Below are 18,625 nucleotides of genomic sequence, written 5' to 3'. Positions count from 1 at the left end.
GTAGTTAGAGCACAATTTGAATTAATGTGCTCCAAAAGTATAAAATTCTGTGTATGTATGTATGTATACAATTCTGTATAAATATGTTAAACAATTGTCCCAGTGCAATATTTGAAGTTGGAAGTAAAGGAATTCTATATATTTATAATATATTGTATATTTAAGTTTATTTTTAAAAGTAATTACCACTAATCCTGGAAACACTGTTCATCCAGAAGAGACTGCAAATGCACCCTGCAGTGACACTTTCCCTGCTGTTTGTCACTTGTTGAAATATAACTTGCTACAAAGGAGTGAATAAAAGCAAAAGGCAAATACATGTTAATATGTGCTACATTCTGTATGTGTGCTGCTGTTTGATTGGAAGTTGGGAAGCTGTGGTTCAGGTGGTTGAGCAATCGGAAGATCAGAGGTTCCATTCCCAGCTCCTCCAGTCCACATGTTGATACTGAACCCCAAATTTGTCCCGATGGCTGTGCCAATGGTGTATGAATGTGTGAGTGAATGGTAGTTTCCTCCTGATGAGCATGTTTGCATCCTGCATGGCAGCTCCTGCCATCAGTGTAGGAATGTGAGTAAAAGAAAAGTGAAAGTGTAAAAATGCTTTGAGTGGTCAAAAGACTAGAAAAGCTCTATATAAGTACAGTCCATTTATCATTTGACAGCAGTGAGGATGCCTCCCAGGAACCAAATCCCAAGAAAATCTAATAAAATGGTGTACAGTATCTAAAGGGAAACTAAGGCATGCAATTAAACTTTATCAGATAAAACTCTTAATTTGATTTGAGATGACCTTACACAACAACAAGTTCACACAGTAAATTTGGTCAGTAGATTTTAGGGAAAACACCAGTTTCAAAAAAACCTGTTGCCATGTATGATTGATGAGAAGTCTACCACCCTTCACCTTTTACACCTTACAGGTGTAGAACATGCTGCTTTATGCTGTAGGAAGTTGTAGTTCACTGGTGTCCTATAGTTGTTGAGTACTATCTTCCTCCAGAAAACAGATGTTCTTATGTTCTCCATAAAGGGAGTAACAGCAGTAAGAAACTTTATGTTAATTTGAATCATGAAAAAAAAAGAAAGAAATGAATTGTCCTAGAATTCAAATGAACAATATTTGTAAGCTGGATGCTGATGGCAGTAAAACAATTTTATAGTCAGAATAACTTATTTCCTGAGACAAGGCATTGACTGGAGAGAGATCAAACAAAAGAAATCAGATCATAGGTCACTACCCAGCCGGGAAATCTCCTCCAGCAGGAAGTCGATGTCCTCTTGCTGTGTAGCAGGGTTGGAGAACACACACCTGAAGAAATTGACTTTAGTTGCTAAAGGCTGATAGCCAATCAGAACAGAGCCCTTCTCCATCATCCTGCTTTTGATCCGAGGGGCCACCTGGAGACATGAATAGTGGTGATCACCATCAACAGTGTATGTACCTCTTTTCTTTATTCAGTCTGCATTCTTTAAACTATTTTCATCCATTTGTAATGTTCAGTATAAATCCTAATGTGTTGTAGTATTGTCACAGTGTTTCAGCTGTGCTGCCTGAGCACTGCTGCTGACCTGATGGAGTCGTGTGTCTCTGTCAGCTCCAGGTGGCAGGCTTCTCAGACTGGGAGGAATGTACCAGAAACATACGTTGCTGTGCTCCGGCTGTGTGAAAGAGGAAGAAGAGACATGTGGGATTTGTAGATTTAAATGCATCTGTCCTGGCTGTTTTAGATATTTATATTATTTTTTTTAAATTTGAAAAGTAAAAGTCTTTGAGATGTCCAGGTTACATATAACCATGGTTTCAACAGTGATTTCAGTGATTATATTTTATCACATGGCCAGGGACAGTTTTCACACATAAATGTAGTCAGTACTCTTGAAAAAAGTATTTAACCGATCATTTTTCAACAAAAATGTAAAAAAAAACACAGTACGCAATGTGATCAAAAAAATAATGAAAACCAGTCCAACTTTGTTTTTGAAGACAAGTTCAAAGTCTGTCCTCCTCTGCAGTCGATCATACAGATACTCAGCATTCTCTAAGCATTTGTTGACTTGAGATCCAAATCCCTCTGAGCCCTGAGAGAGTGAGACAAAATGTATTATGAAGGGGGCAGAGAAATGAGCAGTGAACAATGAACAGAGTAGCATCCATTACTGTAACAGGAATGTCACCCAGTAAATACACATTCACACCAAACTGTATTTCTGTGTCAATCACAGACAACTAAACCCTGTTTAAACATGTTGAGCTGTCCTTTAGTTCTTTGTAAACAATTACAATCATCCAGCAAAAACATGGCATGTTATCTGACATTACATTCTTATTTATGATACTGTTTGGAGTTCTTGCTATTTAACATCTCTGATTGAAAGTATAATACATTACATAAAAGCTGTGTATTCTGGGTGCTCACTATTCATATTTGTGTGTGTATGTTGTGTATGTGTTCTCTGTGACTTTGACCATTACTGAAACCATCCTCTACTTTATCTTGTTCTTTATTCCCTATGTCAATCTATTCAACCTGCATCAGCATTTACATTAACCTAATAACACTGGAGTTGCACCCATACTGTACCTTTGCTTTCCACATCAGCCAAAGTTTAAAGACATCAACATGTCGGCCACATTGGATGCTCTTATCTCCAGTATCATAGCTCACATCATAATGTTTGTCTGTCTGGAAAAGGTACTCAGCCCCCAACTCATTACACTCTTGTAAGAGACCCTGCAGAGGAGACACATGAATCACTGATAGAAGTGACAGCTGTACTGTAGGCAACACATGAATGACTTTTAGATGCAGCAGGGAAGAAAACTGTGGCAATAGGAGATATTTGATGATATAAAATAACTAAGAGAGTCATTTTGTGTACAGAATGACCAGTTGGCTGAACTCTGAAGTGGTTCTGCAGACTTTGAGACGGTCATAATGAATTATTATTATAAAAACTTTTGCAGGACCTGTGAAAAAGCAGGATCCAGCTGTACACATAAGACCATCAACACTTAATGTGACATTTAAAAAAATACAATTTCCTCTAAAGGTGCTGTGGGTACAATTTAGTGGCACCTAGTGATAAGGGTTGCAGATTGAAACCAGATGAATACCCTTCCCTTTAAATTAAAGAAATAAGGATAACATCTTACTCTCTTCTTGACCAGTATGGCAGAGCACTGCAGAGGACTGCCCATCATCTTGTGAGGATTCCATGTTACAGACCAAGCTCTTGAAAACAAATCAACCAGCAATTCATTGATTGAACAATTCCAGGCCCTGCTAAAGATGACACATCAAAACCACCCAGATGAAGCAGATAAAATAGACAGTAGCACACACATCATTTATGATGACTTGCAACAAGCTTGGTGTTGTGGAAAATACCCAGGCAAAGATTTACAGAAAGGAAATCAGGTCCAGTGGGTAGCATGTTGTGTTTGTTAAGTGTCAGTCAGTGACATCTATTGCTTTGAAGGCTCTCAGAGTCCTTGTGGTGATGTCCCACCCAAATTCTCAGAGAAAACAAAGACATGCTGTGTGTTGTGGTTGGTTTGTGTGTTTTACCGTTCAATGCCCTGTAGCTTCATCCTGTGTCTGTGTGACATCAGCAGGCCTCCACCCCAAGCTGCCTGGAGGGATTCAAAAACACCCAGTATTCACAAAACATACTGATTCATGTAAGTCCTATACACTCTGGTTATATCAGAAGTGTGTGTGTGTGTGTGTGTGTGTGTGTGTGTGTGTGTGTGTGTGTGTGTGTGTGTGTGTGTGTGTGTGTGTGTGTGTGTGTGTGTGTGTGTGTGTGTGTCTGTGTCTCAGTAGTTGAATGATCTCATCAGTGTTTACAGGTACATATATATATATATATATATATATATATATATATATATATATATATATATATATATAAAACGTTGTATTCCTACAAGTTTGTGGCACACTTGAAAACTACTTGGTAATAAGTGATAAACTAGACTTGATATACATTCACTGAACAGAGACTGTGAAAACAAAATGCATATTTCTCACTAGAAATGTCATTAAAACACATTTTAATGCAGAAACTATCTTAAAATATTACATTTTACACTGAGAATTAAATGAATGGCGGCCATTTGTTTTCTTTTTGCAGACAAAAACTTGAATGTCACGTGACGTGAACGCGGTCCTATAGATAAGAATAGGGCAGAGAAACGTAGCCATCTCAGTTTTACACTGTGGACCAACGTAGCTGTGATACGTTTTGCTGTGAGACTGGGTTGGTATGGTATAACCTATACAAGGACTTTACAATTCCCCACTGCAAGTCATGTTTTGTACCCAAACCATTTGTACGTGTTAAAGCATAATTATTAACCACAGGTGATCAAAATGTAGTTTTAAGCAATAGTTTAGGAAATGTTAAGAAAACAAAAGTGCTATTTGATCTGCAGTTCTTGTGACTGCTCATGCACAGAATGCACGGTGCAGATAGGAGGATACACTGTATCACCATCACTCATTGGCTTCCCACACACCACATTATTGGCATTTGTGAAACTTCAGTTCTTTCCCTTTCAAGTAAAAAGCAAAGTTGATTTCACTGTGTATCTCACATTAACCAGCTGTAGAGTTTTCTTCATGGTTGTGAATGTTTTCCTCCTCTGGGATAGCTCCTTCGACATATCAAGGGACATGGATATTCTGAGGTTGTTCCATTCAAACCCACGGTATTCTGACTGTCATAGAAATCTAACCAGCACCAGTCTGGGCAGCTGATCTTCAATGTAAATGGATTGTACTTATATAGCACTTTTCTAGCCTTTGTGACCACTCAAAGCATTTTTACACTACATGTCACATTCACCTATTCACACACACATTCATACACAGATGGCAGGGGCTACTAGCAGGTTGCCATCCTGCTCATCAGATGGAGACTAACCATTCATACACATTCATACACACATTCTTTTCAGCCTAAGTAACTTGTGTTTTATTCTTGAAACACATTGCTTGACAAATAGGCCATTATAATAGCAATCTGCCAAAGTGCTCCTGGGAATGGGAGATGACACTCTGATTGGTTTACCGCGTGCAGGGGTGGACTGGGACAAAAAAATCAGCCCTGGTATTTTGGACCAGACCGGCCCACCACATTCGATAACGCACACCTTTTCGGTCTCTTGAATGTGTATACCAACTGCAACACTTTAAAACCACGTACCTTAAGCCATGCAATGAGAGAGAGAGAGAGAGAGAGAGAGAGAGAGAGAGAGAGAGAGAGAGAGAGAGAGAGAGAGAGAGAGAGAGAGAGAGAGAGAATTATTGGATTCACTTGTAAAGAGGCGCACAGCTGCATTGGTATAACATAGGCAATAGACAAAAGGATATCTTTTTTAAAAGTGTGATTTTCTTTCATTTCTGTACATTGTACCTAACCACCTACATAAAAACTGCCTAGTTTAGCCTTGGGCTGGACTACTACTCACCCCACAAACAATAGTAGTCCAATAATGAAATTAAAATGCTGGCCGCTGACTTACTGTTATTTTTGGTGAATGGTGGTTTTAAAAAGTGTTCTCACATTCAAGACTATTTAGTTCAGGATGGAAGACACACCAGTACTAACCTAGGCTTATTTTCTCATCCAGTCAGTGTACACAGTGTCTTTATAAATAGCTGCTAGTGGTAAGGATGTCCGCTAATTTCACCTGCGTTTACAATACAATTTTGCCATAGAACATTAAATTATTAAATAATAATTAAATTATTTTATTGACGTTTTATCATTTAATCAGATTTACCAAGGGTCTGGGTTAGCATTAGTGTTCTGAAAGCAGTCCAGCTTACTGCAGGTTCTACTACTTGCTCCTGTTGAGTGCCACCACCACCACTGTCATCAGCCAGGGGAGCTGATGAAGGCCCTGCCATGGCAAACATGTCGCTCATTTTTGCACATTTGGCAGCGTTTGCTTGAAGTGCAAGTTTCTTTTTGTCTCGCAGTTTCTCTGCTCCTCCTTTACGTTTCCTCTCCATCCTACATTGCCCTAAGTGTCTTTTATCAACATGTGGACTGGAGGAGCCAAGAATGGAACCACCGATATTGTATACAACATAAGATATTCTCCAGGCTTGTTGTTTTTTGTCCAGTTTTTCTCCAAACTGTTCAGTTATATATTATAAATTGGAAGGTCTGTAGGCTGTATACAGGATTCACAATTAGCCAAATCTGCCTTTTCTGGCTTCTACTCCTGAAACTATTGTCTGGCAGTAAATGTTTTCTACATTTTTACCATCACAGCGTTTCTTGTATAAAGTAATGGGGGTGTCGTAATATGCTAATTACTGATAGCAGTCATGCACCTGTCAATTTAGAATGATTCTGATTAGCTCACATATGCATGATGCTAATTGGCTCATGAATCTGACTGTAGTTTTGCCTGTACTCTTATTTTGTGTGCAAAGTAATAACATTTCTACAAACATATTAGTGAATGAAGCCCAATGTCTTTTTAGAAGTTTCTTCTTCCTATTTTTACATTTATATTAATTATTGCAATTGCAAACAATAGAAAAGGGACTGGTGTTAAACTGGGGTTAAAGAGAGAGAGAGAGAGAGAAGCATGGGTCACCTTACATCAACATGCATCCACAGTGTGTGTCTATGACAGATGTCTGCGATGTCATTGAGAGGGTCAAAGGCTCCATACACTGTGGTGCCTGCTGTCGCATTCACATAGAATGGAACCAAGCCCTGAGAAAAGGACAACTGAGGTTTGTTATACAACCATGTGCATGTACAATACTGTGACAGTATCCTATCAGACATCTTTTTCTTCTTCTTTTAATACCTACCCTTTCTTCAGCTGCAACAATGGAGGATTCAAGTTCAGCAGGTATCATTTTACCTCTTCAAAGAAAAGTAGACAAAGGTTACTTAAATGTTATTAGGTTATTAAACAGTAGCTGGCTGTGTTCTTTTCCTAATGCATACTGACTAACAAGCATATCCACTTGATAGCAGTCTGCTTTCCACAGGCACACTCTAAAATACTATAACCACAATAAATAGGAAGACTTCTGAGAACACTTACTTTGAGAGTTTAAGTACAATGTTTTTCACTGTTTTTCATTCCATTAAACATTAAATACAACAGTCCACAGGCATGGAAACATTCCCGAAAAACACACCCACACACATACAGATATATGGCAGTAACAGGTGAGCAAACATTTCTTTTGTCATGCGTGACATTGACTATTAACAAACATGTTCACTTAGTCATTTGTTTAACTTACCCACCTTTCATCACATTTCACCATTATTACATTGTCACTGCCCATCCCCAGCGCTGCAGCAGATTTCTTTACTGAATAGTGACTCTGAATGGATGAAAACACAAGCATTCATCCAACAGTAGACAGGTACACTTTCCATTCAGCTAAAAGAAGTGGCTGCATTGTTTGGTTCTGAGAAGTGAAGAGGTTCCCAGGTGTACATGTCAAGACAAACGTAACACAGAGAGCATTGGGCTGGAATTCAACTTTGAAGAAAATAGAAAGTGAGTAACATATGTACATTATATACGTGTGTGTGTGTGTGTGTGTGTGTGTGTGTGTGTGTGTGTGTGTGTGTGTGTGTGTGTGTGTGTGTGTGTGTGTGTGTGTGTGTGTGTGTGTGTGTGTGTGTATAGAACCAGCACTACATTGTTATTTAAGTGTGGAGTAAAATCAATGGTATGTTCAGGTCCAACAGAGAGTAATAATGTGTGAGATGCCTGTTATTACATGTTCTGAAGAGAAGAGGACCAGCTGAGGCAGATGGCTCATCCCTCTAGTCTTCACCTCTGGAAAGAAGTAAAATCTGGCCAACAGGATGCTGTACAGGTTGGATATTGTACCTCCTTGAGAAAACAGAATACACATTTTATGAACAAGAAGCCACGCTGTGTGTGTGTGTGTGTGTGTGTGTGTGTGTGTGTGTGTGTGTGTGTGTGTGTGTGTGTGTGTGTGTGTGTGTGTGTGTGTGTGTGTGTGTGTGTGTGTGTGTGTGTGTGTGTGTGCGTGCGCTGGACCGCTGTTATTTCCTAATACTATAAAATATACACTACATATTAATGTTCCTGAAGTACAATTTGGGAAGATAAAATCATCGTTTCAAAGAAAACAAAAGAGAATGAAAGAGAGATTCATTAATTTGAAAGAGAATCATATAGGGATGAGGAAAAAGAATGATGATATATTAAGAGTTTTGTTTATGTATCCTATCAGTTTTTCTCTTATCTTTGTTATTATTTATTTTGTTTTGTTTGCATGAACATTTGTTCATGCAATTATTCATGGGAATTATTGTTAATTTATGTTGTAAATGATCGGAAAAATAAAACTTACCTAACCTACCTAACCTAATTTCCAATCATTTGTGCTTTACTTGGTGCAAAAGAAAATGATGTATATATAATAATTAACTATAAAGTATAAAGTGAACCATGATTTAATATTTATATATTGTATGAGAAGTAAGCACTGTTGAAGCACCACATAAATTCTATGTATGCATTATTCCACTGATCTCTGCCATACCTTCTTTGCATTTATTACCTGGACAGAAGATTCCATCCCCCTCATCATCAGACCATCCCACAATGCTTTGCATCTTCCTCAGTAGAACCTCTTCCATGAGGATGAAGACAGGAGACACCTCATATGTAAACCTGGTAAACATGCTTTCATAAGTCATTTTCATACATTGTTCAATTGTTTTAAAATGATTTATCTGTGTTATCTGTGTGTGTATAGGTATAAAACTTCCCATTTCTGAAAGATAAAGAGACTGTGATTTATGAAAAAAATCACTTGTCTCAAATGGTAAATTCTTACATGCATAGAGGAAACAAAGACAATTGCACATGTTACAGTTTAAACACTATTCCTCAGTGTAATAATACATCTAAACCTGAAACAGCTGAGCATGTGCATCAACATTCAAAGGAAGAAGAAGAAAAGAGAGTGTGATAATTGAAAACTTTCTGAGCTGGCCACACACAGCCATGGGCGTGTTATCACATGATGGAACTTGTGGAAATACCTGAATGCACCTCAGCTGCCAGCAGGTGGTCCAAGCTTCCAGCCGGAGCTCTGACACAAGTTAAAATACAACCCTGCCTGCAGGATAACAAAGTGTTTTCATAGCAGTGATGAAATCTTACATGTTAGTGTTGGCTGTAGAGGTCAGCCACTCACCGGCTACACCAATCACATCCAGACCTGAGGATAGCTGATTGAAGAAGCGGGGATGGCCTGGGAAAAGAGAGGGTCAAACTTTCTGTCATTACTGATATCTGTTAAGACACACACAGACATACCAATAAGGAATACCTTCATTAAGGTGTCATTATTATCCAGAGGTTCAAAGCATCAACAAATAACACAATGAAATTGTGGTTTCCAAACACTTGAAATGTGCTGGTGGGCATTTGGCATACTGCACTGATCTTCCATTGGCAGATACCACTCCTTACATCCATAGACTGATTCTACTCATATATACCACTGCTGACTGTTGATACACCACTGCTGTACGTAAAATACCATGCTGTCATGCTGCTGATGTTTGACTGACAGGTGCAACTTTTAATAAAAAAGTATAAAACTGCTAACTAATGTTAGGCTGAATAATAACCACTGCATGTAGGCAGGTGTTTTAGATGTGATGAACAAAACACTTCATCTAGTTTGCCTAGCAGTTACCATAGTGGAAGAAGTGGGATATAGCAACAGAACAGCAACAATGTGCCAATAGTCAGCAGTGAAATGCCAGATCACAACTGTCTGTTATTACTGTCAGACGTCAGAATTGACCTCATTTGACACCATAATGAGAGCAGCATTCAATGAGCTACCGAGGAACTAAGGAACATAACAAACTGTTTTCTCAAGTGTATCTGATGATCTGAGTTATTCATGAAAGAGTGGGATGCTTGCAGGGATAGAGGTTCTACTGAGGAAGATGCAAAGCATTGTGGGATGGTCTGATGATGAGGGAGCTGGAATCTGCTGTCCAGTTAATAAATGCAAAGAAGGTATGGCAGATGATTTAATCTTCCCAAATTGTACTGCAGCAACATTAATATGTAATGTATATTTTATAGTATTAGGAAATAATAGCACACATAGACAGCCACAAACCTGTATTGACACCATACTTGAGTGTATCTCTACAGTCCACCAGTATTTGCTCCAGAGTTTCAGGTTGTTCAGGCAGGTCCAGACTGAAGCCCTCCAGTCCCTCCTTGAGCTGGTGAGGATGGTGGAAATCCAGAACCTAAAATGGATGGAAGGAAATTATATGTACTTTTTTTCTCCAATAAAATATTTAAAAAATAATACACAAACAAAATAATGTGCTTTTTAGTCATTAAAATAAACTCACAATATACATCCATTATGATTCTGGACAAATAAGAACAAGCAATCATTTCTATTTCTTTGATAGTTTTAATATTTCTGCTCTGCTCAATCAAATGTATTGCACGCCTGCCTCTGCAAATCACCTGGTATCATTACTGTAGCTCCTTATCTTCCTCTTTTGGCATTGCCTTTCCATATTTATCAGCAGTACCCACAGCCTCCCATGATTAGTTATCTATTGCTTATCATCTCTTGTGTAGCAGATAAAGACTAGAAAGGTCTGAACATCACACAACAGTGTATTATTGTTGATATTGATAGAATAAGTTTAATACCTTGGAACTCCTCTGACTTGACTTGCAGATGTAATCCAACAAGATGTTAACCAGCTCCTGAAGAAACCCCTTGGTCATCTCCTCCCCTCCTGAAGCTGGGAGCAGGTCTGTGCACACACACACACACACACACACAGACACACACACACACACACACACACACACACACACACACACACACACACACACACACACACACACACACACACAAACAACAAAACAGTTTTAAGTGTCAATCTAAGCTAGCAGTTTAAAACCCACTGAAACTGCATTTGGTTTGGTTTACTGCCATTCTTTGTTTTGACCCACAATCTATACACATGAAACACATGCTTCATATGATCAGTCTACATCTTAGGTGGGGTGTTGAATCTCAGTCAAAGACTCTGCCCATCAGTGACAAGAACCTCCAAGACTGTTTTCACCTTTGCTGGAGATACTGCTGAAGTCAGCAGGTGTCTGTTTTCTTTCTCTGACTGCTGTTGAGTCTTCCTGCTGTTTGTCCCTCCTGGCTGATTTATCAGTGATTCGTTCTGAAAGTGGAAAACGTACATGTTAGTCAGTAAAGGAGTCTTTCAAGTCATCTAGGGGGATGGTTCCTTCCCTGTCCCTAAAATATGCTACCTGTAGTGACATTTGACTTATTCTTTCCAGTCATAACCAGTTCTGCAAGATTCTGTTCAGTCTTGTTTGATCAAAGAATGAGCTAAAAGCTGAAATCCATGGTTTTTGACTCTCATCTTACTCTGCAAATATATCCATAGACAAAGCATGCAATAAAATGTTATTTTCTGACTGTTTAACAGCTGTTACATTCAACAGCACAAATACACTTCCCCACACACCTCCACTAAACCCTGCAGCTCAGCCTCAAACCTCTGAATCTGAAACGCTGTTATGTCAAAGTCTGTTCAACAAAATAAAAGATGTCATTGCAGCTGTGGTCTCGACTGGTCTTGAGACCGAGTCAAGACCAAGTAAAAATGCGGTCGATTATAAGACAAGACCAAGACCTTAAAAATGTGGTCTCAAGACCAAGACCGATCTCGAGTACTACAACACTAGCTCCTGAAATAATACTATTATTATTGTACAATAATGAGACAGCATACACACAGAATGACATCTCTACAAGCAAAGAACAAACATCGTCTATTACGTTTCTTCTTATATCTATGATCTGTGAATGGTCAAACATATCTGCTTATACTGATTAAAGACCATGGCAAATAGCCATAATACATCTGCATTCTCATGACATTTACACAAGAGTTATTCACCCACAGACACAGGTGAGAGCCCCAAGCTATATATTCTTACCATGTTCTCCTCATCCCAAAACTCACAGCATCTTCCTTTTTTGGACATAAACCAGAATGAGTAAAGCAGTGGGTCTCCAAAGGATAACGGAGAGCATTCCTCAAGACACACAAAGTTACAAGGTAGAAAACAGCCTCAGTCTTATATCCTACTACTATGATTGGAGAGCGGGATGTTGGTTACGGTCATGGACATTTATCCATGGTCACAAACATCTTCAACATACCTAACAAGAGCAAATCACTGTTGGAAAATACTCGCAATGCTGCCAAACACAGCATGACATTAACACAAGGTGGCGAAACTCCAGAGAAGTCAGGTAAGAAACCACAAAACACAATCTACACAGTAGCTAATGCTAATGCTACAGTTTATTAGCTACTCACCCATACAGCCTTCCAACCATGTAATTATCCTTCCACTACATGAATTCATGCATTATGTTGCTCTTTGTCTCAGAGTTAAGATCCTTTTTGTTCCACTGTTAAATAATAACTCGCCTAACAAAAACTTTGGTTTATGAATGAGGGTCCGGGATTATGTTGTTACCACAAATACACACGCTGCGGACACACACACACACTCACTCACACATGCTCACACACACACTCACTCACTCACTCACTCACTCACACACACACACACACACACACACACACACACACACTCACTCACTCACTCACTCACTCACTCACTCACACACACACACACACACACACACACACACACACACACACACACACACTCACTCACTCACTCACTCACTCACTCTCTCACACACACACACACACACACACACACACACACACACACACACACACACACACACACTTCTGGCAGTAGTAGAGCCTTACTAGCAGTTGCCTGTTTTACACCAAAATGCCTTTGTGCAGATAAATGTGAGATGATGACACCTGAAAACATTTTTTGTGTAGTTGGATAATGCTGGAAGTACAATTATTGTTGATCTTCATTTTTTACTAGAGGCTGCATTCATGTTGGTTACCACTAAACAACCAAGCTGCAAAGTAAACTCTCACTATATCTATAAAGTATATTTATCCACAATCAACACATTTCCTTTTCAACTGTGTATTAGATTATTAGGTTAGGGTGGGAAGTGAGGTCTCCACTGAGGTAAAGGTGAAGTTTGTAACACCGGTTAAAACAAGGGAAAATATATTTTTTCTGCATACTTGCATAAAATATTACATTTTTCTGAGTTAATGAGTATTCACATTTTCCTCTATCATTACCCATTCTTACAGAGATATAGAAATTATGACTTAGATTTTTGTTTTTAATATATGACTGTTTTCATCACATTATCATACTTCACAGTGTGATTATGCATGTAAAGCCTAACCTTTTCATGCATTGGGTCCACTATATTACTATTTAGTCTGTGTGTCATAGCCTATATAAACATTTTTCAGAAATCCCATTATCAATATATATTGACTTTGTTAACCAGTGGTGTGTCATCATGCATTATCTCATTTAAACAAACTGTCTAGACTTTTCAGCAGTGAGCTGTGAGGACCATTGCCACAGAATGAGACAGCAGAGGTCATCAAAGCCACCTGAGGCTACAGGTACTCATACCTTCTGATTAACCCTTTCATGCCTATATAGGCATATATTTCAATTCAAAAGTTCAACTTTATGTTTTCAATTTGAGCTTTTCAATATGAGAATTTCCTTTTAAGCATTTAATTTACCATTTACATACCAGGCATAAATGCTTTAAGTGTATTTTATTTTATGGCAGGGGTTTGGTTCCCTCTGCTATAGCATCTATTTCAAATGAAGACATACAAGTACACATGCTGATTCACAGTCTGACAGCTCTGTTGTTCCTCATTAAGGACAGCAGTGCACTTGCACTATACAGCAAATTAACTGACACATCTGAACCATGAATTGTATCATATAACATGCAAGTTCTGTATGCAACAAATGGTAATGAATAATAAACTGACTGAAGTATACTTTACCAGTATGTTGATACTAGAATAACTTTTTTTCTCATTTATGAGGGCATTAACACTACTTAAGATATACCTTAAAGATAGATTAACCTCTCCTGATGCTTCACAACTGAAACATTGTATTATTGTATTGTAAATATTGTAACATTCTAGCAATGTAAAGAGCACACACACACACAGTATGTTCACTGTAAAACAAAGGCACAATTATACAGTACCCTTTTTGTCTTCTTTGTAGACTGACACACTGGATTGCTGAGTCTACACACTGGTAGCCTGTTACAGTTGTAAATTTGGAAATGATTATATATTGGGCAAGCCTATGTGCAAGCCTCAAACCAACGCTTAAGACTTACTGTAAACCGGACACATATGAACCAGACAAACAGCATACCCACGTCACCTGTGCACCTCACTGACAAACATGCATAACCACGAGCTGGTAGAAACTCGCTCTCCCTCTACCACTCTCTCTCTCTATCAAGGACACATCAAGGACATTAGTGGTCAAGTGATATTAAACACTTTGTTATTCAAATAGATGCAAGTACAATGTTTTAATAAATAACCTGTGCTGCTAATTGTACTAATTGAAGTTTAATTATAATTAAGGGGTTGTTTTTTAGAATTCAATTCACATATTAGTGTAGATAATTGATTACCAGATGACTGCAAAATAAAGTAAATATTTCATGTTCCTATAATAGATAGAATGTATTGGGGGCTTATTGTAATTTTAAAAAAGTGTTTCTGGAGGCGCTGTGATATTTTATAATCAGCATTTCAGGAAGTTTAAAGTGACTGTTAAACCACTGAGCAATAGGTGTGCGCTATTAATCAGACTGATCATGTCTGCAATGATGACATCATGTATTTATATCACTATTTACAATTAAACATACTTGTGTAGCAAACAAACTGGGCAGGTGCTAACTCATAATAATACAGCATGAAGTAATAAGTAGCATAAACAAAAAAAAAGCAGGTTTAGTCTTCAACAGTTAAAATACATTCCTCTCTTTCTCTGACAGGTGAACTGCTTCCATCTGACACTTCAGCTGTTGTTTGGGCTCACAGAACCATTTCTAATCACTTACACTTAAAATGACATTTCAACTGCTTTTATCACCTACTCTTCGCCTAACAGCTTTTCATTTCATCAACACTGATTTTCTGTGCTTCAAGTGATTCAACTTCAAGTGTAAATATCAAGCCAAATTTCACCAGTTTTATCCACTGACTTTTTTATGCTTAATCATGTTTGGTTATTAGATGATTTTTTATAAAATGTTAAGGCTTACATCAACACACTACATGCTTTGACACACTGTAATTAGCTTGTTTACATTAAAATTCTACTTGTGGAGAGAAATTAAATTACTCTCACCTGCCAACTGTAAGAAATCCATGTCTTAACAAATCAATGTCAGTTCTTCAAAGCTGTTTCAGTTCAGTCCCACTCTAACTATTCTTGTAGTCATTGCAGTCTGTGTGGATTATTCTGTGATAGTACAGTACAGCCTGAGACACACAAACACTGCAGTGCTAGGCTGCTACATTTAAAGAGCAGCAGGTAAGGGAGGTGTGGTCTGCATACAGCTGCAGTACTGTGTCACTGAATAGCAGACCAAAAGCTTGTAAGATGCCACAAATATGTAATATGATTCCATGTGGAGCTCTGAGCTTGGTCTTGTATCTAGTTTTGGTTTTAATTTAATTTAATTGACCTGGATTTGATGTATTTGATCACACTACATTTGGGCAGTCAGCATTCTCTGTGAAAGCCACAACTCAGTGGAATGATGTACCTAATGAAATTAGGAACTGCAGTTAAAACCAAATGAAAAAGTCCTCTCAGCTCTTTAACCACTGACTCTACATTATATGTGATGTGTTATTGTGTGTAGCTTTGTATTTTCTATGTGTCCTGTGTGTTTTTTGCTTTGTACTGTTATTTTTTAAATTATGACCAAACACGCGTTCATGCGTAAAGAAGTGTACACATATTGCCCGAAGAACAAATTAATTTCTTTTAGTTAGCAGATATTCCACATTCTTTATGGGCAAAGAGTAAATATGATGTGGGATTAATAAAAGGGGTGCTACCTATAGAGGTAATACCAAAATCTCGCTTTCGCCCCTGCAAAGAACAATATCCACTGAAGCCAGAAGCAGTTCAAGGAATAACAACAGTGTTTGAGTCACTACTGAAGGCTGAAATTATTGTTCCATGTGAGACATCACCAGTGCGTACGCCTCTATTTCCAGTTAGGAAAATTAGAGATGCTGGCCAGCCGGAGGAGTGGAGATTTGTACAAGACCTGCAGGCAGTAAATTCAGCAGTGCATGCGAGGGTATCAAATGTCCCCAATCCACATACTATTTTATCACATGGTCCGCCAACGAGTAAATGGTTTTATGTTGTTGATTTGGCAAATGCTTTCTTCAGTGTTCCAGCGCATAAAGATTCACAGTATTGGTTTGCATTCTCCTTTAAAGGGAAAACTCGGCTATTAATGAAGTTTGTTCCCCTAGGCCAGATCTTCAGGACACACCACTCCCCAATGTGGTTTTGGAACTGTTTGCTGAGCTTAAGGCTCTAACTGAAGCATGTAAATATACAGCAGGAAAGACTGTTCATATTTATACAGATAGTTAATATGCTTTTGGAGTGGCATATGAAGATATGACAGCTGAACTTCGACGTCGCAAGAGAGAGTTATTTGAAGATACTCACTGGAAGCCATGGGGTTTCAATGCTGACTCCCTTAAAGATGAAAATGTAGAACAGCACAATTCCTGCTGGTCGTTCTTGACATTTTTGAGCAAGGGGGCTCCAGGCACTGGGCCTATATTAGCAGTATATCAGCACCTGGGACATTGGAATCCATTATTCAACTTAACTGCAAATTATGATGGATGCACCAAGCAATTGAATTTACAGGACTTGTAACGTTCGGAAACCTAAAGGGAAGCGCCAGTGGGTATTATCCAAAGAGGGTTGCAAGCAATTTGTGCCTGTATACCTAAATGCAATGTACTCCAACAACCCCTCAGAGAAAGCCCACAGTTGTTGGTATATGCTTTGTGAACAAAGTTTTGGTCCACGACCATTGCTTAATTTGAAGAATATGACATCAGTAGAAACGCCAACACAAATTCCAGTATTGGAGAATTTGACATGTGTGTGCCACAATGGCATAAGACAATTTATGGGACATTCACAATGCTACGCATACGTGACAGGACATATGAAACTCCAGATGTACGACAAAGGAGGAATGTCTCAAGCAGTGGATGACACCGCGGATCAGAATATTACAATGAACATTGGTGATACACGAGTCATTGTCAATAATAGTCTCAGATATCATGTTGGACTTGGTATAGGATTTATGTATTCCAATTATTGGCAATGTGGTAATGATACATATGAAATGCTACCAACTGATTGGAGTGGATGCTGTTATTTAGTGAAATTACAAGTACATAATATTGTGATGTTGAGAGGAACGGAGTCTTACTTAAACATTAAGAAGCGTAGTACGGCTCAGTTTCATACTATCCAGTCATATCATTGGCGTATTTCCCTGGGTGAGAAATGGGGTATTGGAATTCTTCCATGGTATGGTGTAACCTTTCTTGCAGATCACATTGATAATATCACGTATTCCATGTCAACATTTGCGAATGAAACCATTAAAGGATTTGATTGGTTAACAGATAATGATAAATCACATAGACTTATACTACTTAAGCACGAAATGGCATTAGATTTTCTTATGGCTAGAACTGGATGAATTTGTGTGACGTTGAATTTGACAGGTGAAGCATGTATAACTCTGATTCCTGATAATCATGATAACATGACGAGTGTTATAAGTGCTTTACAGAATATTAGAAATGCATTTGGACCATAATTCCATCACAGAACTACTGAAGGGACTGCAGATGAAAATGAGCTTGTTTAACACTGTACATGGTCACAATAAATAAATGACTACCACCATGTACTATTCACTAGTATGTCTTAGTTAAAATGTTCAGTAACAAAAAGTGATGAGCTGTGACTATATGCTAGCCATGTGAGGAGTGAGAAGCACTTGGTCAATTAATATTTTTTTGTTTTTTTAAGGATCTTATTTATCTTTACTGTATTACGTTATTATATGTTGTGTATAGTTTGGTTTTCCAGACCCAGAATCATGGCAAAATTACATCAAAATATCCATCTTCTTAAACCACTCCTGTAAAAGTAAAGAAGCAACAAGGGTTGAGTTTATCATCTTAATATGTAATTAACTGTGCTGTCTTGTGGAATGTGTTCATTACTATTGTTAAGAAGTGTATTGCTGCTTCCTTACCTTGCTCCATGTTAAGTAAGATGAAAGTTCTGGGTGAATATATGACCACTACTTTGCTCATGTTAACTACATTAAGGGGTTTGGTGGTCATCATGTTCTTAACCTGTGTGAAGATAAGGTAAAGGTTTGGGGTCTTGGAAAGGGCAGGACATGTTTAAGTGTAAGTTGATCATTTGTGGTTCACGATTCCACTTTCTTGTGTCCAGGGGGATGTG

The 18,625-nt window shown here is 38.3% G+C and overlaps 1 protein-coding gene across 1 annotated transcript; it reads right to left on the bottom strand.

The window, feature by feature from the left end:
• Nucleotides 1–1,227: 1,227 nt before the first annotated feature.
• Nucleotides 1,228–18,504, bottom strand: gad3 (glutamate decarboxylase 3). The gene is made up of 16 exons (XM_062429114.1): nt 18,411–18,504; nt 11,161–11,268; nt 10,736–10,842; nt 10,179–10,314; nt 9,200–9,290; nt 8,592–8,704; nt 7,779–7,894; nt 7,294–7,373; nt 6,846–6,900; nt 6,628–6,744; nt 3,573–3,637; nt 3,158–3,236; nt 2,586–2,735; nt 1,975–2,082; nt 1,573–1,662; nt 1,228–1,401 (listed from the first exon to the last, which is right to left on the bottom strand). Exons 1-16 carry the CDS (start codon nt 18,502–18,504, stop codon nt 1,228–1,230), a joined length of 1,683 nt encoding a protein of 560 aa, XP_062285098.1.
• Nucleotides 18,505–18,625: the final 121 nt, after the last annotated feature.

Source organism: Scomber scombrus, chromosome 11 (genome assembly GCF_963691925.1).
Source record: "Scomber scombrus chromosome 11, fScoSco1.1, whole genome shotgun sequence".
NCBI lineage: Eukaryota > Metazoa > Chordata > Actinopteri > Scombriformes > Scombridae > Scomber > Scomber scombrus.
This window is presented reverse-complemented; position numbering and strand designations above follow the sequence as displayed.

Bases quoted from the DNA above. Each gene is read 5' to 3' on its own strand.
- gad3 (XM_062429114.1), bottom strand. From the start codon at position 18,504: ATGATGACCACCAAACCCCTTAATGTAGTTAACATGAGCAAAGTAGTG. The intron at 7,374-7,778 runs GTAATAACAGGC...TCATCCATTCAG, and splicing joins TCCTCTTCTCTTCAGAACAT to AGTCACTATTCAGTAAAGAA. The intron at 2,083-2,585 runs GTACAGTATGGG...TCACTCTCTCAG, and splicing joins GGCTGATGTGGAAAGCAAAG to GGCTCAGAGGGATTTGGATC.